General features: G+C 37.5%; 1 protein-coding gene across 2 annotated transcripts; it reads right to left on the reverse strand.

Annotated features, from left to right (window-relative positions):
* Positions 1-891: 891 nt before the first annotated feature.
* Positions 892-22,063, reverse strand: LOC129253888 (NFX1-type zinc finger-containing protein 1-like). Of its 2 annotated transcripts, none has more exons than XM_054892321.2 (5): positions 21,788-22,063; positions 13,481-13,792; positions 8,333-12,640; positions 7,765-7,873; positions 892-2,936 (listed from the first exon to the last, which is right to left on the reverse strand). In XM_054892321.2, exons 2-5 carry the CDS (start codon positions 13,759-13,761, stop codon positions 1,986-1,988), a joined length of 5,649 nt encoding a protein of 1,882 aa, XP_054748296.2. In that variant the 5' UTR covers positions 13,762-13,792; positions 21,788-22,063; the 3' UTR covers positions 892-1,985. The 2 variants fall into 2 exon arrangements, with proteins under 2 accessions (XP_054748296.2, XP_054748297.2); XM_054892322.2 differs by lacking the exon at positions 892-2,936 and adding an exon at positions 3,753-4,713.
* Positions 22,064-22,713: the final 650 nt, after the last annotated feature.

The following is a 22,713-nucleotide window of genomic DNA, read 5'->3' on the forward strand; positions in this document are numbered from 1 at the left end:
AGATGTAGAACAATGAAATTTAAAATGACATCACTTTCTTAAAAAGAAAGTGAAAATTGATAATTCTATGAAAATTGGACGTTACAATTTGTAACGTCTAATTTTCATAAAATTTCCAATTGTACAGTCCTGTTTTGTTATCAAACAAACCTTTCTCCTTTTTTACCTTATGAAGTCACGACAACTGACTACACTTCTACGAATGAAGGAACTGTAAAACGACAACTATTGAGCAAAACCAACAAAACATGAATTTAGAATATACAGAGATTGGAGAAAAATACGGTGTAATGAAAGCACATATATATATTATATATATATATGAGAAATTATACTTGTACAATAGCTTTGGCAACTCTTGTATTTGAACATGTTGTGAAAGAAATGAATGAAGAGAATATATGAAAATATATACACACACACACATATATATATATATATATATATATATTCATATATATATATGTATGTGGGGTGAGGGTGTGTGTGTGTGTATATATATCATCTAGTAGCATTACATTCCTGCATTAGGCTTTTGTCTGAATTCAAAACTCGGCATAAAAAACAAAATCTATGACAAATCTATACTAAGCCAGTCAATGGACTGTAATAAAGCACTTACATCATTCTCAATATAACACAGTTTTATAAATTAGGATCCTAGTCTTGGTGTTGCTAAATTATTCGTTTGACAAGAAGAAAAATATACATTTTTATTGTCGCTGACTCATGAATATTTGTGGTCAAATGGTATGTACATGTCTTATAAGAAGCAAATCACACGGTCGAAATCTTTAACTACGTGTGAATTAACGAGATATAACGAGATGATAGATTAAGAATTTACAAAGGTTGGATTTATTCTACCGTGTTGAAATAAAATATTTTTTTCTGAAAATGTTACATTAAAATCTATCCAATTATTTCATTGGACATGTAGGCCTATGTGTGCAGTCTTGTGTAAAACGCATTCAAATTAATTTGCGACATAAACTTGGTGATTTCAATATATTCACAATATACTACAAGAAAAAAGATTATTCACATACGACATGTACTTTGCGAATGTAACAATGAAAGGCCAAACAATTCTCGTATACATTAGTATTGATACTTCTCATACCCTTGAATATACCATGCATATAACCAACCATTTATTAAAACAGACATTTTATCTCCAGTTTTATCATTTTCTTCAACTAATGTGAGACACTTAAGCTATTTACAAACTTCCGTCGACCTTATGGTCTGCGTTAAGTAATAATTCAATTCAATTCTTTATTCCATTTACATTCAAAAGATAATACAAAGTAATATGAAGTAATACAAATCAATTACAATTTTACAGACGACCATTCTTACTTCGTAAAAAAAACAGTATAATATTGAGCATAAATGGAAATAAGTATGAATCAAAACATGCGTGATTATAGTTTAATCAAATTCATATTCAGGTACAGATAATTGTATAAGACTTTGACTACCTTGTTTAATACGCTCACTAAGCATGGTAATTTTTCTGGATTTTGAATACTAAAACCCGCCTGACTCAAAACTCGCTACAAGTCCAGTAAAATTTATAGGTCAAGAAATATGGAATAACTGTTTAAAAGGGCTTGCCATACGTCCCTGAAAGCCCTGTACTTAACAAAGAGAAAACTAGCGATTCTCTTATAGCGGAGATCAAAAGCAGCAGCATGAATTTGGTATAGTTATCCATTCCAAAATCTTGTAATTCATAGGTAACATGCAAGATGATATCGTACGCATTATGTTAATATTCATATCAGACAATTAATTTGTCTTGTTATTGCTGTCAATGTTCGATATGAGATTAAAGATTTGGGTTAGATCTGATATCCAGAGTAAAACGCGGATTGATTTAAAGCATGGATATTAACTTTGCTTTTCGACGATATCTTTATTATATCTTCACAATTAGAGAGGTAATATGTCATATACACCTTAATTGAATATAATTGGTTCTAAATCAAATCATCCATGTCAAAATTTCCCATATTAGCTTGGTCAGACCAAGCTGCGTATCTTGCCCCATCCATCTCTGTAGCGACTCTATTGCCCTCTGTCAAACGATGGCTTGTGCCTCCTATATTAGAACCACACTCAGGGCACTTGGCAGCCTGCGTGGCGCCCCCACATTCACCAATGGCGTAGACATGCCCATTAGGACATTTGTACCAATGGCCCTTCGCAAGACCTATGGCCGAGACTATTTCCTTTCTCTCCTTCTCAGTAATTCCTAGTGCGCCGGACTTAGAAACGATCTCTTTGAGAAGTCGGTTTACTGTATGTGCTCGTTCGGCAGTCATGACCTTCCCACCAAAGAGTTCCTCTTCAGTGTCCTTCACCTCTTTTCTAGCTTTTTCGCGAGCAGCTGGTTTCTCGGCTAGGATCTTGAAGTGCTTTAAGACTAGCTCGAGTCTCTTTGCTTCCATGTTGGCATCATTGGTCTGCTGTTGGGACATCCTGTTGATTGGCTCCTGGCACAACCACTTCTGAAGGACTTGTATATCACCCTTCACCTGTTTCATGTGCAACTTATTCAGAGGTGAGGATGGTAGTGATTGAAGACGTTTGGACAGGTCTCTCAATTCCTCCAAGAACGCGACTCTGTTTTGCAAGGCGGTAACTTCCCCATGGCTCAAAGCAGATGTCGAACTGATCATGCTGTAGAATAGATGGGCATACGTTTCTCTAGGGAAGAGTTTCTCATCTTTTGAGGTTGCTAACATACCCATGGTCTCTACTTCCAGACTCAGCTTATCACGAAGTGACTGTCGGAGATAGTTTATTGTAGTTTCGCTCCCAAAGATTTTTCTTTTCGCAGCGTTTATGTCGTTAAGGGCTTTTCTGATGGTGTTTCCGTATCGCAGGTTGCGCCGTATTGGTTTTTTGCACACAGGACACTCCTTCAACTTTGAGAAACAAAAGCAGAATAAAACAAAATAAGAAATAGGAAAATTCGGTAGAGCATTAATCTTGAATAGAGCTTGAATAATAAGTATAATTTATCGCCCAATTTTGTGAAAGCACTACTCTAGAGAATGCTAACCACTATTCATTGATCTTGCCCAACAGTTCTTGAGACAAAAATTAGCCTCTCATGCACAAACAATATGTCAGCATCAAAGGGCATCAGTTTAACATCACGCGGTAACCCCAAACAGTATTATAAAGAAATAACTATCCACCGATATTATGGATATATTGTGTGAAAACGATACATTTGTGGATACGGAGAACGTGCGGATATAACCTGGCAAGAAGATGTTTGAACCATTGGTAATTCCTTGGTTGCTCTGGTCTTAGAGTTGCAAATGTTGGTACCAAAAATAACAGAAATATTTATTCTCTATTCATATTAAGAATTTGCATAAAATTAATTATCCATACACAGACCAGTAATTCAATTTACGGTTACTCATGCACTTTTATGTATAAAAAACAAACAAAAATAAATAATTAAATTAAAAAAAATAATTAAAAAACATTCACCATTTAAGCAGCATGTGAAAGCGTGGTTTATTTCCAATACTTAAATGACGCGATAATATAGTAAGTTCAATTTTTTTATCTACTTTATTGACTTTTCAGCTGGTATAATTCTGTAAAAGCTTAGATGCTAAACATCTCACTGTTCTACCTTCAATTAAAGGTAACATATCGGGAGGGCGCTGAAATGACTCTATGATCATTACATTGCGTTTTGATTTCACAAAACTAACACTGATTTCCAATTCTAATGTATTTTATCAAAGTCAAAGTTGCTGATGTAATTAAGTAGCTCCGACTATTCTTTTGTCTTGCTCATTCCATCTCTGTAGCAACCCTATTGCCCTCTGTTAAACGGTAGCCGGTTCCTCCGATTCCTGAACCACACTCGGGGCACCTCGAACTCTGCACAGCACGACCACAATCCCCAATGGCATAGACGTGGCCTTTGGGACATTTATACCAATGGCCTTTCGCCAGACCTATGGCTGAGACTATTTCCCTTCTCTCCTTCTCAGTAATTCCTAGTGCGCCGGACTTTGAAGCGATCTCCTTGAGTAGATGTACGACTTCATCAGCTCTTTTGGCGGTCATTGCCCTTCCGTCAAAAATTAGCATCTCGACATCTTTCACCTCCTTTCTTGCTTTTTCACGAGCTGCTGGTATTTCAGCAAGGATCTTGAAGAGCTTCAGGATTAGATCGAGTCTTTTTGCTTCCATGTTGGCATCATTGGTCTGCTGTTGGGACATCCTGTTGATTGGCTCCTGGCACAACCACTTCTGAAGGACTTGTATATCACCCTTCACCTGTTTCATGTGCAACTTATTTAGAGATGAGGATGGTAGTGATTGAAGACGTTTGGACAGGTCTCTCAATTCCTCCAAGAACGCGACTCTGTTTTGCAAGGCGGTAACTTCCCCATGGCTCAAAGCAGATGTCGAACTGATCATGCTGTAGAATCGATGGGCATCTGTTTCTCTTGGGAACAGTTTCCAATCTTTTGAGGTTGCTAACATATCCATGGTCTCTACTTCCAGACTCAGCTTATCACGAAGTGACTGTCGGAGATAGTTTATTGTAGTTTCGTTTCCAAAGATGTTTCTTTTCACAGCGTTTATGTCGTTAAGGGCTTGTTTGATGGTGTTTCCGTATCGGAGGTTGCGCCGTATGGGTTTTTTGCACCACGGACATTCTTTCAGCTTTCAAATGAAACAAATACAAATTCGGAGACACATTAAAACGACTATTGGTTTTCGCTGAACAATGTATTGTTACACGTAGGCCTATAATATTTAACAAAAATAATATTTAAACAAAAATACCTTGTGATAACACGTAGGTCAATATTATGTTCATTTAAAGCCCGTCATAAACTTCGTTAATGGGTCAATTATGTGAAATATAGGCCTACTAAAAAATAATCTGACACTCCAATCTTACAAACGTGCAGCGGCCTTTAATTTTTTCACCCGCAATTCTTGTGAAAATTCAAATTTCTATTTTTTTTTTTTTTTTTTTTTTTGTATCTAGCGCCCTCTCTTCGATTTTTGTTATACCATTCCATGATTGAAAAGTGGTCTTATACAGTGCGTATCAAAAAAAAGTTTACACTTTGAAATAGCCCTGGGAATTAAAATATATACAACATGTGGGTAATTTTTTCACATGTAATCTTGGGTTTGGGTCTGATCTATCCAATGAAAGTAAAAGTTTTGACAGAATGTTACACTTGAGTTAGCACTGTCCATTTTCGTAAAGCTCGCAGAAATATGTTAGCGCAGAAATGCTCGTTTTTACGCTGTGTCAAGGGGAAAGGGCAAAATCAAACTTACCCTGCGAAACATTTCTCATACATTTCCCTTGCACTCTTAGTCAATTGAAATAAAACGGATACATTCAAGCATTTTGTAACAATTTTGCCACCGAAGTAAAAATTTCAACACTAATAGGAAGCACAACCTTTTCCATAAGCATAACCATGATAACTGAATCTGAACAAAAGTTTACATCAGACATCTCCAGCATTTTATGACTAAGTTTTTATCATGTAAAGTGGCTTTACATTTCATTTTTCATTTAATACTTGTTTCTCCACACTTTTTCCAAGCTTGACAATGATTTACAAAATGAAAATCAAGCCTAAGCCATTTCATGTAAATCACAGCTCAGTGACAAGCAAATATCGTCACGATGGCCTTAGTGTGTGGGGGGGTGGGGTGGGGCGCAACGCACTTTTCGAAGTGTTTTGGGCAAGGAAACAAGTTAAGAAAGGTAATAATAATAATGATAATGGATATTTAGAGGCGCTAAAAACAAAAAGTACCATAGCGCGTACATTGTATGAATATTAATTTAACATTTGCAATAATTACTACAATATTTAAGATAAAAAGGGAAATTAATCATTGAGGAAAAAGGTATGTCTTAAGGGAAGATTTGAAGCCAAGAAAACTGGAAGCACTTCTTATTGAAAGAGGGATAGCATTCCAAGTCTTGGCAGCTGCTACAGCAAAATGTTTTTCGGCAGAGGAGAGTTTTGACAAGGGAATGCAAAGTTTGCATGTGTCAGCGATTGAACGAAGATTACGAGAGGGTGTGTATAATTTGATGGTATTATTCAGATATTCAGGTGCCAATTGATTTAGAGTTTTGTATACATATAAACAGACTTTAAATTGAATACGTTGGAATAGAGGTAGCCAGTGGAGTTCATTAAGTAGGGGTGTACTATGAGTTCGGGATCCAAAGCCAAAAATGAATCGAGCGGCACGATTCTGAATAACCTCAAGTTTTCTTCTATCCCTAGCTGACAAAACAGTATACAAACTATTGCAGTAATTTAAACGAGAAGGAATAAGTGCTCGAGAAAGAATAAAAGATATCTTCAAATCAATTTTACCAGCTTAATTCCACGTGTTCTTCATGATTAAGGTCTACTTTTATTCGCATAACTATTTCAAAGTTCTGCGCAAATCATTTTTCACTAACTTCAAAAGTAATTGGTGCTCACTCAAGAGGAAGTATTTTCAAGTTATATCGTCATTTGCTTAAATGGATCTGTACCAATGTTTAAATGTGGAAAAATCCCCAAGGATATTACAAATGTATATATTTACAGGATTTTTTTCTAAGTGTAAACTTTTTTTTGATACGCACTGTATACAAAAATAGGGAAAACAAAATCCAAGATATTTTATCTGTTTATTAAGATCTGGCACCAGATCAAATTGATTAAAATTTTCTTGACTATTTTTTTTTTTCATTATCCAATAAAAGACTAACTTATTGTGTATATTTTACATCACGTATTTCTAGAGAATATAATATCGTAACTACATGGAATAGTGACATTCAACTTTGGGGAGATTTACCAAAACTAAAATGTGCTTTTAAGGGCAGACTGTATACCTTTTACTTTAACTATCAGTACGATAATGAAATACTCATTGATCATACATGTCCCGTTGCATAAAATTGTCTATTATAGTAGCTTTGCCATTCATCAATATCTTCCATGAAATTCTTGAGTTTTATTGGTTGTGGAGCCATGATACCCTGGCAATTACAACTGATGTCAAAGTTACAATAGCAGTTGTTTCATGCAACTGGGCCGAGATCATAGGTAGGAACTACACATTATATACAAACAAAATGATTGAAAATCTCACCTTTTAGTTAAAAAATCCACACATTACACAAAGACCGTGCTACTACCCAGTGACTCTTATATCATAAACGGGAAGAAATAATTATATAAAACCTCAAGTTCTATTCCAAAATAAGGGTTTTCAATTTCTCTCTGACGTTAAGTTGATTTCAGTGAAAGCAAAGAAAAAGGTTATTACAAAAGGTCGGGGAAAAATTTTACACAGAATTACAGCTCCCCCCTGCGCCATGATACAAATTCCATAAAATGTCATAAATGCCATAGAATTGGAAATGATATTACTTGTGCATTCAATATTGTCATCAGACATATTTTAAACTCTCTTCTGTAGAAAAATATTTTTAAACATCTCGAACCATAGAAAAATAAAAATATAATCTGTATTTTATACAATGTGACATGTGACACTATATAATACAGTGGTTCGCGTGTGACGGCACAAAATCAGAACTTTGAAAATCCATAATTCTGCCACTCTTCGATTGATTTCGCCCAACTGTTATGGATATGTATCTCTTTTCTACATTAATTGAAACCAACTTGACGTCAAGGTGGATTTTAACGAGAAATAAATCGTAGTTACCTTGATTGATATTGTCCCTGATGTGTTATCACTTCCGGTGTCCGTCTTCATCCATTTGTCCAGAGCATTTGCTTCAACCACGTGCTTGCAATCTTCTAACTCCACGAATCTGAACAAGGTATAATGATTTGGACACAGTTACCAATAGATAATGATTCCCTATTTTCAAAAACTCGGTAGATCCCATGGGTAGCCATGCAGAGTGGCATGTGACACACGGAGACCATGCCCATTAGAAGAGTAAACGATATGGTGGTAATGTAAAGCCCCGACCCATCATGCCTCATCTACAGGATCCTAATAATGATTGATTAGCAGATGAATCAGTGACTAAGATTTGTTATTCTGGACAAAGTTATCTTTCGAGGAAAAGCCAATTTTAAAGTGCGTATTTTCAGTATCATGATTATTATGTTACTCTTATTTTCCACTCATGAACATTTTCAATAATCATGATAATCTACAACCAAGCTGAAATATGTATCTCCTATTCTTCATTAATTATCTGTAACTATGACAACCAGGCATTCTTATTCTTTTTCTCAGAAAAATAAACATCGAATCTCACCGAGCATCATCGTCATCTTCGTCGCCAAACATGATCCTAGTCACTTCATCCTTATCACAGATTCGGCACTTTTTGGGGCAGGGTTCGCCACAAAGTCCAATGCAAGGATGGCCACACTTCAACTGGACTGTGCAAGGTTCATTACACGGTTTTCTATCGCAAGGTTGTCCACACTCTGCCCTACAGCGGAAATGTTGGCACCACCAGGTGCACTTCTCTGCACAAGGGACACATGGTTCTCCACATTTCTTCTTGCATTTGCTATGTTGACATCTGTTATCGCACTTTCTTGTACATGGTGGGCAATCTGCAGCACATGTCGACAGGCATGGATGTCCGCAAACAAGTGTACGATCGCATTTTTCTCTGCAGAATGCATGAAGACGTCCTTGATGGCACTTTCCGCACGTACCCCTGCACTGATGCTCACAGCTCAGCATCTCTGAGCAAGGTGCTGGACAAGACTCGGGACCATCAGAGCACTTGACTTTGACATTATGACCACAGGGCCAGTCAGAATGACGAACCATTTCCTCACATTTCTCTGTACATTTCTTTCCACATGGCTCCTTGCATCGATGCCTGCAATCCAATATCCTACGGCATTGCGATTCGCAGATAACATTTGATGTATTTTTAGAGCAGGACACTTTCTGGGAGTGGCCACAAGGCAGTTCCTTGTTGACCATTCGTAGGCATTGAGTATCACATGGCTGGTAGCACAGCTTCATACATCTATGACCCGACGTACAGATAATCTTCGTACACTTTTGACGACACTTGTAGTTTTCATGGTTCATGTCCGTAGGGTGGCATGGCATTCGACAAACATGACCACAGCTAAGACGTGCCTCACATGGTAGGGAACATCCGCCTTCCGGGACTTTCGCGAAATCATCTTCATTCGATACCTCATTCTGTGTCCCAGGATGGTTTCTGCACTGGAGTTTCATGGTCTTCCCAATGTTGCCATACACCTCAGCATCCTTTACGATTTCTCTCCACAAGCTTTGCCCAGTAATGTTCTGTTCTGCAAGGAGTTTAAAATTTCCAATGCAGTAGAGCCCTTTTCTTGCTCTCGAGAGCGCTACACAGATTCTGTTGTCAATCTTCAAGAAACCAGCGCTTCCCTCCTTGTTGCTGCGAACGAGAGAGAGTAGAATTATGTCGTTTTCTTCTCCTTGAAAGTTGTCAACAGTAGCAACCCTGATGCCTTCAAAGTCAGTCTTTTTCATTCTCCTCTTGAAGGCAAAGAGTTGACCGGAATATGTCGTCAAGATGGTGATCTGCTCTGGTAGGTATCCTTGCTGCAAAAAATACCTACAAAGCCCTACTAAGAATTTGGCCTCGTGAATGTTTGAGTGACTCTTCATTTCATCCACAGAGTCTTCTTCCTTTTCATGGTGAAGAAAGAAGATGTTCTTTGTAACACCTAGGATATCATCGAATTTCTTCACAGATACGGCATCTTCAAGATATGGGTACAATCGTTCCATCCTCATGAGGCGGGAAATTTCAGGTCTCATTCTATGTTGTAGGATCAGTTGCTGGTGAGGAACTTCATTATTTATCATACGTTCAAATAAAGATATGTCCAGGTGATACTGCGTAGCTAACTTGAAGACAGTAGGACTTGGCCGAAGTTGTTGGTGATCTCCGATCAGTACGAGATGTTGGCATGACTCGGTCAATGCAGTTACGATGTGTGCTTCTAATACCTCTGCAGCTTCCTCGACTACAGTTATTCTCGGTTGGATTCTTTGAAGAAGCATATGGAACTTTGCAGCTCCAGTTGTTGTCATACCTATGACTGAAGCATTTTTAAGTATCTCAAAATCTTCTTGGCTGCGAGCCTCGCGGAGTTCCTGACAAACATTCGTGAAACGTCGTTGCATTTCCACGAGCTGATAGTGAGATTCATTGCGGTGTAAGTGGGCCCAATATCGGTACAGTCTCCATCGCCCTGCTTCTTCAAGACGCCAAATGTTCCTAACAGCTTGCGCCTCTTGGTCGTCCATTCTTTCATTGCTCCTCAGCTTTCTCTCTAGGTTGCGCTTTCTGTGTTTTAATTGCCTTCTGTCCTGGTGCCACTCTCCGGCTTCCATGTTGTCAATATCGTTAAGTCTGAATGCCAAAGTATCATCATCGACATTGGTATCTCCTGTGAATATTCTATTTCGTAAGTCGTCAACGTCTAGGCGTCTCATCTCTTCAAGAATATCTGCATCTTCTAAGATATCCAGCTGTTCTTCTCCTTCATCATCTCCTTCTTCATCTTGCGCTTCCTTATCTTCACGAATATCGAGGTCACCAGTTAGAAATCCCATCTGTACATCACCAAGGAGCCAATGTACCAAAAGGGACTGGCCCTTTATCATAGAGAAGTTGCCTTGACTGAGACTGTTTTCTTGTGCGTCTGTCATGTGCTTCTTGAGGACTCTTTCATGAAGAAGACCTTTCCTTGTTTGGTTAATCTTGTCTTGAAGGCCTTTGACTTCTCTCCCTAGGCTTTCAATTTCTCCACGAACCTCACCGATCCTACGTCTCACATGTCGAGGTGTCTCTTCCCGAAGCTTTGAGCTCCTGAGTGAATTTAAGTTGAACCGCTTCAGAGCCTCACTGGAACTTCGACCTCCAACTCTCACAATTCCTTCACTATTATACGCTGCAACCCCTTCGAGAAATTGATCTAAAGCGTGGTTTGTGTAGCAAACGAGAAGGATTGGTTTGTTCGTTCGCCGTGTAGTTCCGGCAAGTGCAAAATCTCGACCTTCCTTCCAAATATGCTTGTTTTGGAGAAGAGTGTGAACTATCTTTAACCCAATGTAAGTTTTCCCAGTGCCAGGTGGGCCTTGTATGACTGTCATTTCTTGAGTAAGCGCAGCTTTTACGGCGCGAAGCTGAGATTCGTCAAGGCCAGTGTTCCCTAGCCTTTTCCATTCGCGATCATCAAGAATCCTCACGGTCTTTATACGCATTGCAGTTTGCTTTGCGTTAGGAACGTCATCAGAGACGAGAGGTGATAGGTCGTATTCGATGGACACGTTGTTCCGTATGTAAGCAGGTGCATGTACCATTGGTGATGCCGATATAATGTAATCAGTTAGGGGCAGTGACTGCTCAGTGACATCTTGTATGCGGCTCAGGACATGTCTGTAAGCTTCGAAGTAAGCGGAAGACTCTGCCATTATAAATGTCTTTTCAGTGAAGATCTCTGCAATTTCCTTGTCCCTTTCCAGCTTAATTTCTATGAAACCTTTTGCCAAATCATCAGGCTTTCGGTTTGCAACTGTACCGAAGACGAGGGTCTTGAAATCATCAGGTGACAAGATGACGAGTGAACCATAGATCAATCGCTTCGATGATTGCCAACGAACACCTTTAAGCTTTGTCTCATCAAAGTGAATTCTGAATGTAACTCCGCTTTGGGAATAGAGTGGTTCATCTAATGTTACATCGTAGTACAGACGAATGTCTTGAAAGCGTTTGTCCCGCTTCCCTGGACGAGCTGTGGATATCTTGTACGCACTTATACCTTCTCTTAGTGGACGGACAAAGTCTTCGCGAAGAAGACGGAATTGGACGTCGAGATAATGCTCAACGCTGTCATATTTCCCTTTTTTTATGTTTGCCCGAAGGTAAGGACGAAGAGAATTATCTGTCAATTCGTCGGAGGTTGGAAACACACTGTGTTCACGGAAGTTATCTGGCGGGGGTTCTTTGGGTTCGGTGTCGGTACGTTGCTTCTTCAGCTTTTCTTGTTGAATTGTCTCGTGAAATCTTATAAGTTGTCGTACCTCTTCTTGGACTGTGTCATCGACAATTATGTTCCTTTTCTCTGCGTATCGGACAGCGTCTTCAAGGAGTGTTGCAGCAACTTCCACATCTGTAAGGTAACTCGGGAGACGTTGCTGTAGCTCTGACAAGACTTGAGCAATGTCCTTAATGGATCGGGGCATGACCCGTAGTTTGGCGCTACTCCTTTCGGTACGCATCGCAATAAGATGGCGAGTGAGATGTCTGTTAATGAAGCCACTCCTTCCGAGCATATCTAAAAGCATATTGATAGTTTCATTGGACACCTGTGCCTGGCAGACATGGTGATAGACCTGAAGCAATAGTGATATCAGGTCATAACGTATTTCCGACAAATCTACAAGCTTGCCAAGACCTTGTTTCAGAGAACCTAATTCTTGAGCTGCCTCATCTGGGTCTTTTGAAAGGAGCGATTCTAATGCTTTGTAGCCTAGTGGATAGACTGTACGAGGTCTCCTTTGTTGGTCTTGGTGAGATACACCACGACGGTTCCTTGATTATAAAGCAAACAAAAAGAGCAAGAACATATTATTTTAAATCATCAACATTAATACAAGAATGAGAAATAAAGAGAAACATGAGTTTTTTTCTTTAAAAGAAATGTTGGGTTTGTTCAATCTATATTCATTATTTTGCAATCACGTATGTATACTGGAGGTTGGATTGTGTTTGTTGTTTATCAGATATTGAGAGAGGTTAATTTATATATGAATTCTATCCGATTGGCAAATATCTCATGAAATTGTGTTACTTTTCATAAATCATCAACTCTTCAACATCACACTCGATGACTCATATCAAATATCAAATTACAGAAGGGGCTGGAAAGTGGCACACCATATGAAAATGTTATTGCGTTATGTTCACGGTCTACTGGGGAGCGGTATACCATTTCTGTTTCTGTTGATGGTAACTACCGTAATAACTCGGCAGGACAGCGTTCTGCTGGTAAACGCCAAGCTGGTATATAACCAATTACCAAGGAAACATTTTGTGTCTAGGTTAATCAGTCATAGTGGCTGACCTTAAAGACGACAGATATTACTCTCGGGCCTTTTTATCAAAGTGGAGATAATGGCAGAGTGAGGATTCGAACTCACAACCTTGCGATTATGATTCCAATGCTCTAACCACTGGACCACACGACCCACATTGAAATGTCAACAAGTCTTTACAGATACATATTCTGGCTCATTCGTTTTACCTAATTCTTGGATCATTTCTGACACGAAAAGTATCCATTGATACCTTCAGAATCATTCTAATGTAGAACAACCTGGCTTGACTTTTTGGAATAGCTGACTTGTGAACTCATTTGAAACTTTATCTCACCCATTTTCGTCATCTCCGCCATCGTTATGTTCACGATCTTCTCCTCGTGGACGGTTGCCTCTCCATCCACCACCACCTCCTCCTCCTCTTCCCCTTCTCCAATCTCCTCCATCTTCATCTCTTCCCCTTCTCCAATCTCCTCCATCTTCATCTCTATCCCTCCTCAATTCTCCTCTGTCATTTCCTCTCCCTCCACCCCTTCCTCGTCCCCCTCGGTGGCCTTCTCGCCCCCTTCTATCTCTCCAACCTTGATAGCCGCCCCTCTGTCCGCCACGTTCCATCTTTCAAGAAGGGTTTTCCTGTTCACAGATTCTAGAGTAAAATAAACCAGCAGCATCATCATATTTAGGGATATTGGTTGTTGTTTGCGGGGTATGAGTTTAAATTTGTATTTCAATAAAACTAAACAAGAACGTTGTTGTGACAGTCCATTAGATAACAATAACAACATTATGTATTGCCCCGTACCTATCTCTGTTTTATGTACTGTTTTAGCCAGAAAACGCTAAAAACCCTTGGAGTTTGTAAGGAAAAAATATTAAAAAGTAACATCAATGTGAAGAAAAATGGACAAACAATAAGAACATTATGAGCATTACCTTTAATGTAAAGAGCGCTTATTGTATGGGAATGAGACAAATATGTCACTTATCAACACATCTCCCCCTTTGAAAGAAAATATCCTCAAAACTTCTTATTATTTTTTTTTTGCTAACGATGGGGTAAAACCTGATCGTCCTCCATGATATATTTTGTAAAATCCGTGTTGCATATCTTGCCATAGAGCAACCTAGGACAAAGAGACAAGTGGCACATGTATCAGAGTAATGGGGAAGTTTTTCCTGTGTGACATCACCACCGATCTACATTTTAATATGTATGTTGATATACAGTTAAGTCAGTATCACATATCCTAGTCCAATGCCAGTGGGAGGATTTACAGTGCATTTTTTTATCTTAACTATCAAATGCTCATATAACATTCTTATTATCTATTCAATTTCATTGATTTTTCATTGATATTTTTCTTTTATCTTATGTTTTATACAATTTAACTTCTTTTTCATTTAAGCTACACATACAAATCTGAGACTGCATAAACTGGATAATTGCTTCTCCAAGAAAAAAAAAAGATAGTAAAAGAAACATATATACTGGGGAGTAGACATTCTACAATATAATATTGTTTGATGGTGATTTATAGCAAAGGTTCTATTCTGAAAATAATCTATCATCTCAATAAAGAAAGATAAATCAATCATTTTGGCCTAGAGGGAAGGGTTGCATTTTGGTCTTGGATACCCACCCTCATCATTCCAATGTCTATATTGTTGGATCTGAGTAGGCGGCAATTGTTGTCTGAATAAAAGTAATTGGAAATTTATTATATCAATATGAACAATTCTAATTCTCCGGTATACATCATGAGAAGAAAGGATATAAGAACATTTTAACATGTTTAAAGAGAGGTACGAGTTACTGGCGTACATTATGGGAGGCTTGGTAGCAATTGCCCCTTAAAGTTTCACGACGAAGAAAAGGGAGAAACGGAAAGAAAAGGAAAGGGAAAAGGATGAAATATTATATAATTTTCTGAATAATTTGACAAACTCTAAAAAAATATTCGATTTTTTTATTAAAAAGTTTAAAATATTTGCTCGTTCGCTATGCTTGCTCCGCTCTCTCGCACATTGCTTATTTATTGCTGCGCCATGTCTGGCACCCCCAATTTTTTTTGGCTAATTACGCTACTGGTAAGAGTAATATTTTCTTGAAAGATTGCGATTATGATATAATTCCTTTCCTTCCTATAAATGCGGTATTGTTTGAGAATTGCTTGAAATGTTCAGATCGCATATCATGCATGTGGGACATCACATGTTGCCAGATTACATTTTACCTTCAATCTGTTATTTTTCAATATTCTGACCCGGATGCAATCGGAGGTGTGGGGCGGAAGACCTGCCGGTTATGATAAAGTTACATTTTTCCAAACAAAATTTTAGCAGCTTTTCTCATTCTTATCCCAGTGTTATTTTCCTTATCATAAAATGCACAGTCCTGTATATAGTTATTGTTTCCCCCTTTAATCTGATTATGCAAATACTACATTGTATTTTAGTGTTTAGAAATGTCAAATTAAATTAAAAAAAAACAATAGGAATGATAATGGTAATGGTTACAACGATAAAACTGATAACAAGTTAACAACAATTGTAATACTAATAACAATAACAATCATGATGACAATATTAAGAGTAAAGTTAACAAAATCATGAAAGTTAAAGTTAATGGGGCATGCAATGTATTTTAGCGTTTAGAAGTGTCAAATGAAATTAAAAAACAGGCATGATGATGATAATGAATATAATCAACGATAAAAATAAAAACCATAATCATATTGATAACAACAATAGTAATACTAACACAATAACAATCATAATAATGATAATATTAAGAGTAAAATTAACAAAATCTTGACTATTAAATGAATGGGGCGTGCAATGTCATTTAAAGTGCACATGACATGAGTGTTGATTCGTCTTGATCAGATATCACCGTTTGCTTTTTTTATTTGTTTACTAGGTGATAACGGGTTTTCCCAGGTTTTAAAGGGAGTCTTAATGTTATTAGTCCAGCTTTCTAGTGTCTTTCGATGTCACCCACTCACTATTTCTTTTTGGATTTTTTTTTATTGTTTAGTTTATACAATATCTAACTTTTACAGATTTGACGAGAAAAATCCTCTTGATTGAAACAAAAGCAATGGCAATTCCACATGATCAGGGAAGAATATAAACCTCTGTTTTACATTACAATGAGGAGAAAATCAAAATGTTTCATATTTCAAAAATTCTGAAATGTACATATAACTGTTTTGTGAAATCAACCAAAACCTTAAAATGTCATAACTTTCTTATTTCACATTTTATTTTTATGAAATTTTCAGTGTTATCGTTGTTGGGTTTTTCTCTTTTTATTCAAATCATTTTTTTTTTGCTGGGGTGGACTTGTCCTTTGAATATTGTGTAAACCTACCCAGAATGCAAAAAGATTCGTGTTAGATACCATCCTCCTGGTAATGTATTAAATATGACACAAAACCGGTATCGTTGTCGATAAAGGACTAAACCGACAGGAATCATGGGAATAGAAACTAATGCGTGTTCGTCATGATGGTGTTGAGAAGTGTTCATGTAGTATTTCTTGGTGTTGATTTGACACTCTGGATATATTTTTCATCGTTCGTACTTCTATGCGTTCGCCAATTTACACCGCCATAAGACATTGCTGTCATTTAATTTCAGTATGTATAATATCTGCTTAGTACCATTGAGATAACACACTGTGCGGTGTAAATATTTTTGCATCTCCCCCCCCCCCCCCTCACCCTTTCAAATATTTCAGCAAGGGTGTTCTCCCTTTTGCTTAAGGCAGAAAAATCAGCAACAGCACAAATCACTTTATGCGTTTGTATAAGTAGGCGGATCCAGGGGGAGCCGAGGGACCGCCCCCCCCCCCCCCCCCATTGGCGGAGCAAAAAAAAGAAAAAATAGGGGGGAAAAAAAAGAAAAAGGGAAAAGAGAAGAGAAAAAAGAAGGGGAACTATACGAGGAGGAAGTCGAGTGAATAAAACAAGATGAGGGGAGACTTGGAAAATAATTTTTTAAAAATTTCATGTCACTATATAAAATTTTCGCTCGCGCCTCGAGCTCGCATTGCCTTTTGAGCTTAAAATATCAAATTTTGAAGTCAACACACCAAACATATTTCAGCTCTGAAATCGAACTTTCATTATTTTGTTTGATTTACAAATTGATATTTTTGTTAAAATGTATGTTTTATAGTCTTAATATTAACATTTTCTGCTCGCGTGCGCGCACGCAAAATTAGATTTGTCAGGTACCTATTATTTTCCTGTATTCCATATAGTTCTCAAAGTATCCCTATTCAGGTCAGATTGTCAAAACGTATCAGCGAGGGCTGCACGCTCGCATTTTGATTGGTGAGTGATGTATATCTCAACACTAATGATTCTATAACAAACTAATTAAAATTCCTATTTCATGACAGTTTATAAAAAAAAAATCGGCTCGCGATTTGCGCTCGCATTGATTATTGAAAATATATTAACCCATGCATCTTATTCATAATTACAAAAGTGCTTTAAATGTCCAGTTTTCAGGCAATGATATTAACAGATTTCGCGCTCTCATTAGGCATACTAGATTGATAAATAAGATATTAATTTAATAATCAAATTGTCCCTTTTTCAGATTAGAATATCGACAAGTTTCAATTCGTGCTTAGGAAGGGAAATGGGAAGATAGTCATCATTTTGATATGATGATATAATGTCCTTTGAATGTCCCGGTCCTATATGGCAGAAACTCAAAGTAATAATAATTAAACATATCAGCTCTTTTTTATAAAATTAACTGTGATCCATGTAAACCTCACAATTTTCCTACAAAGTGCTTGAAATGCAGAGCCTAAATTGACCCCTTTTCAGATCGGAATATCATATATTTTAAGCTCGCGCTTCGCGCTCGCTTTATTGATTTTCATGATAAAAATAGTATTTAGAATGCCCAGATTTTAGGTCGAAATCTGAAACACGCGTGCGCGTGTTTATTCAGATACAAAGCTTGTTCTCTATTTAAATCATTATCCAGTTTCAGATCTCGATATCAAAAATTTTCTACTCGCGCTTTACGCTCGCATTATTAATGTAGGAAGATTTTCAAATACTCATCCTTTTCATGATTTAAAAAACATGAATAGAGTGTCCGATTTTCATGTAAATCTCGATTTTTCCGCTCGCGCTTCGCTCTCGAATCAATTGTTTATTAATATACTTATCCTTTTCACGGTTACAAAAAGTGCTAAGAATTTCTATTCTTCAGGTAGAAATATCTAAAATTCTAAATCGCGCTTCGCACTCTCATTATTCGAGTGTTGAAATATGTAATTCTCCATGGCTAACTGCAAGCAGCCGTTAACAGATCCTTTTTTGATCAGATCAAAATATATATAAAAAACGTTTTGTTTAGTTGGTTTCATATTTCGTTTAGGATCACAAACATTGCCCAGAATGTTTTAATATTAGGGCAAAATACATGACAAAAAAGGTCGCGCTTCGCACTCACACTATTTAAATAGATATGAGATTACTGTTTTAAATATTTATGTTCAGAATAAAGCTTAGAAGTGACCGAGAATTTTTGCTCTGATACTAACTTGAAAAAAAAAACGAAGTCCTTTGATATTTTTTAAGATAACAACAAAAATGAAACTCAAAATATAGTCACCTCCGAGCTAGATATTTACCCTATTGAGATTACTCATAAAATGTATTACATGTATACCCATAAACAACTTTAAGGTTTAATTGAAAGTTTTGACAAATCAAAGGCGTTGAAATATTAATTCAGGAGTCACAATGCACCAAAAGTTGACGTTTGAATGTTTCTATTTTAATTCTCTGAAACCAAACAAATGATGTGTCATTGTTCGCCCAGTCTGATGCTGTTTGCTGATATTCATTTTAATGCACCTTATTTGCATATCATCTCCTTGAAATTGTATATCTCAGTGCTTTATGTTGTCATTTTCATTTCATGTACTCATCAATTCCTCACCTCAAATGACCTATGACCTTGATCATGTGACCGAGACTTGTGCAAAACAATCATTCATACTTGACTAGTCTATGGTTCATGAAAAAGATCCATAAACTTTCTGTTTCTGTTTCTTTCAAATTTATGACACACCAACTCAACAAATACCCCCAACATGGTCAAAGTTAATTTACCTTAAATGACCTTTGATCTAGGTCATGTGACGTGAAACCTGCACAGGATGTTCAGGGATACATGGCTGCTCATAATGTCCAAGTTTCATGAACTAGATCCATAAACTTTTAAAATTATAATGACAATTCCACAAATACCCCCAACAAAAACTAGTTGAAATAGATCAATAAACTTTTTGTTTCTGTTTCTTTCAAAGTTATGACACCAACTCAAAAATACCCCCAACAAGTTCAAAGTTGATTGACCTTAAATGACCTTTGATCTAGGTCATGTGACCTGAAACTCGTACAGGACATGCCTACTTGATTGCTCTTATATCCAAGTTTCATGAACTAGATCCATAAAATTTAAGGGTTTTGATGACAATTCCACAAATACCCCCAACATGGCCAAAGTTCGTTGACCCTAAATGACCTTTGACCTTGATCATGTGGCCTGAAACTCAGGCAGTTTTTCAGTAATACACCATTACCCTTAATATGTCACAGTTTTATGGACTAGATCAATAAACTTTCAAAGTTATGACGACATTTCAAAAACTTAACCTTGGTTAAGATCTCTTGATTCCCCACATGGCCTAAGTTCATTATCCATAAATGACCTTTGACCTGAGTCATGTCAGGGGCCGCGGAACGGTTTTCAAAGTGGGGGGCTGAGCCAAAAGTGGGGGGCTGACCATGCAGAAAATCACAATCGTATGGTCATTTTTTCGTTTTTGCACACGGTTTTGGAAAAAAAGTGGGGGGGCTGAAGCCCCCCCCCCCCAGCCCCCCGGTTCCGCGGCCCCTGATGTGACCTGACACTCGAGTAGGATGATTGGTAATACATGATTACCCTTCTGTCCAAGTTTCATAAACTAGGTCCTGTACTAAGTTATGATGGCATTTCAAAAACTTAACCCTGTTTACGATTTCAATGTGGACGAGGCCGCTACCGCCGCCGCGCGTCGTCGCCACCTTCGGAAAAGCGGCGCCTATATACAGTCTCGCTATGCTATACAGGCGAGACAAAAACCGACCCTGACAGAAACTCATCAAAACACACAATCAATCCTATCCTTGGTAAATAGGGCCTATACTGACATGACTGATAAAATTTTACTTAAGTTGAATTGATGATCGATGAAGCACTGTTTTATGTCTAAATTAAACAATGTTTTTGTGTAATAACAAACGCATAACCTACGACTCCAAAGGTGTCAAGACACATTGACACCCGTAGAACTGTCCTCAACAGGTGAACACAATTTCATGGTTTCAATAACTAATTTACAGGCTCAGCCTAATTTCATGGTTTTAATAACTAATTTACAGGCTCATTTGAAAGGTATTCCACCATGGTGGTGAATTGCCATTTGGTCTACACTCACTTCGTCTACTTTCTATTTGGTGTCATCTCGAATAATATAATCCTAGTTCGGCTACAACCAGTTCGTCTAAATATTTTTGTAAAATCCCTATTCAGTCTATTTACCATTTTGTTCCATTTCCAGTTGTACTGTATGAACCAGGTGCACGACTTATATGTTGGAAAACATTTATTACAATGCCTGTTTTAAACTCACCTAATTGGTTATCATTTGACCAGTTGTCAAATACCAAACATGACTCAGCACTTCGGGGAAAATATGAATAATCATAAGATGCGTACAATATGTTTTAAGCGGATAAATAACCAGATTGTTAACATCATTCTCATACATATCTCACTTAAAGGGATGGTCCGGGCTGAAAGTATTTATAGCTTAATAAATAGAGTAGAGTTCACTAAGCAAAATGCCCAAAATTTCATCAAAATCGGATAACAAATAACAAAGCTATTGAGTTATAAAGGTCGGCAATATTTTGTGAAAACAGTCGTCATGAATATTCATTGGGTTGGCTGATGATGTCACATCTCCACTTGTTCTTTTGTATTTTGTTATATGAAATTAGGTTTATTTAAAATGTTTCCTTCAAGAACTATAAAAATTGGATTGATAACTGATTTCGTGCATTAGATATTGATTGCTGCAACTTATTTCATCATAAGGGAAACATATTATTCACACAAGTATGAAATAATGAAAAAAATATGATTTTATGTAATAACATACGAAAACGGAAAGTGGGAATGTGACATCATCAGCCCACCTAATTAATATTCATGACGACTGTTTTCACAAAATATTGCTAAACTTTAAACTGCAATAACTTTATTATTTGTTATCCGATTTTGATGAAATTTTCGGAATTTTGCTCAGTGAATTCTACTCTATGTATTAAGATATAAATATTTTCAGCCCGGACTATCCCTTTAAGAACACACACACACATTATTTAGAGTTTCATATCATGCACAAATTGTAATCATAACGATCCTTGTATATTAATATAAAAAAATAATGAGCAGTTCATTTATCAAATCAAACGGTTTTTGTTTCTGAGACTGTATCAGAAACATAAACCTTCCATTTCCAATCGAAAAAAAATGCTTTAATTGATCAACTTACCATGTAAAACACGATGCAAACCGCACCCTTCCCGTCGAGCCTGGTGTAGATTTAGGATTAACGTTGAAATGGAACATTAGATCTTCGCTTTGAGACAACGCTGACACTAAAACAGTAGATTAAAATTCTGTCTGGAGATAACTAAGAAAAATCTGTAAGATGACTGCAATTTTGATTTACTCGCTAACAAAGTCCTGATTTAGGCGTAATATGTTTCAGACAAAATTCAATGTTCCCATGACATTGTTCGTTTTTATGGAACGTGCGCTCCGATCCGCGGGGATCACTCTTCATCATACAGTACATGCATGATATGTCACTCGAGCGCCGCCGCCGCGCGCGCGCGCGAGGTGACATCATCGCACTTCGAGCTGGGGATTCCCAGAGGCTGGGTTTTCCCAGTTTCTACATATAATGATCATAATTTGTACGTTGCAACAAGGCCAAAATGTATATTATTTCAATAGAAAGTTCAAAGTTCAAAGTTCCCATGTTTCAATCCAGGCGTGGGACCAGGGCAGGCGCCCCCATGCACCCTGACCGGTTTTGTGTGTGTGTGTGTATTTTGTTTTGTTTTGTTAAACGAGGAAAGGGTCAACATGAATTTTTTTTTTTTTTTTTGTTATTATCATCAACTCTTCGACCACGACAGGTTAAATTGCCGGCCTATACCAGTCGCAGATCCAGGGAATTCCTGTCAGGTCTACACGAATCGCCCCCACTTTTTTTTCTAAGGTGAGGCAATCAGTACTAAGAACCTCCTCCCACATGTCCCAGGGGCGGATCCAGGATTTTCGCAAAGGGGGGGGGGCAAATTTGAAATCATGAGAGCAGACTTTTTGTTGGTGTATATAGGCCTGTCTGGTATAACGTGTTAGGAAAGTTAGACTGATGATACGCAAGTATACACATAGGGGCGGATCACC

This window comes from Lytechinus pictus, chromosome 2 (genome assembly GCF_037042905.1).
Source record: "Lytechinus pictus isolate F3 Inbred chromosome 2, Lp3.0, whole genome shotgun sequence".
NCBI lineage: Eukaryota > Metazoa > Echinodermata > Echinoidea > Temnopleuroida > Toxopneustidae > Lytechinus > Lytechinus pictus.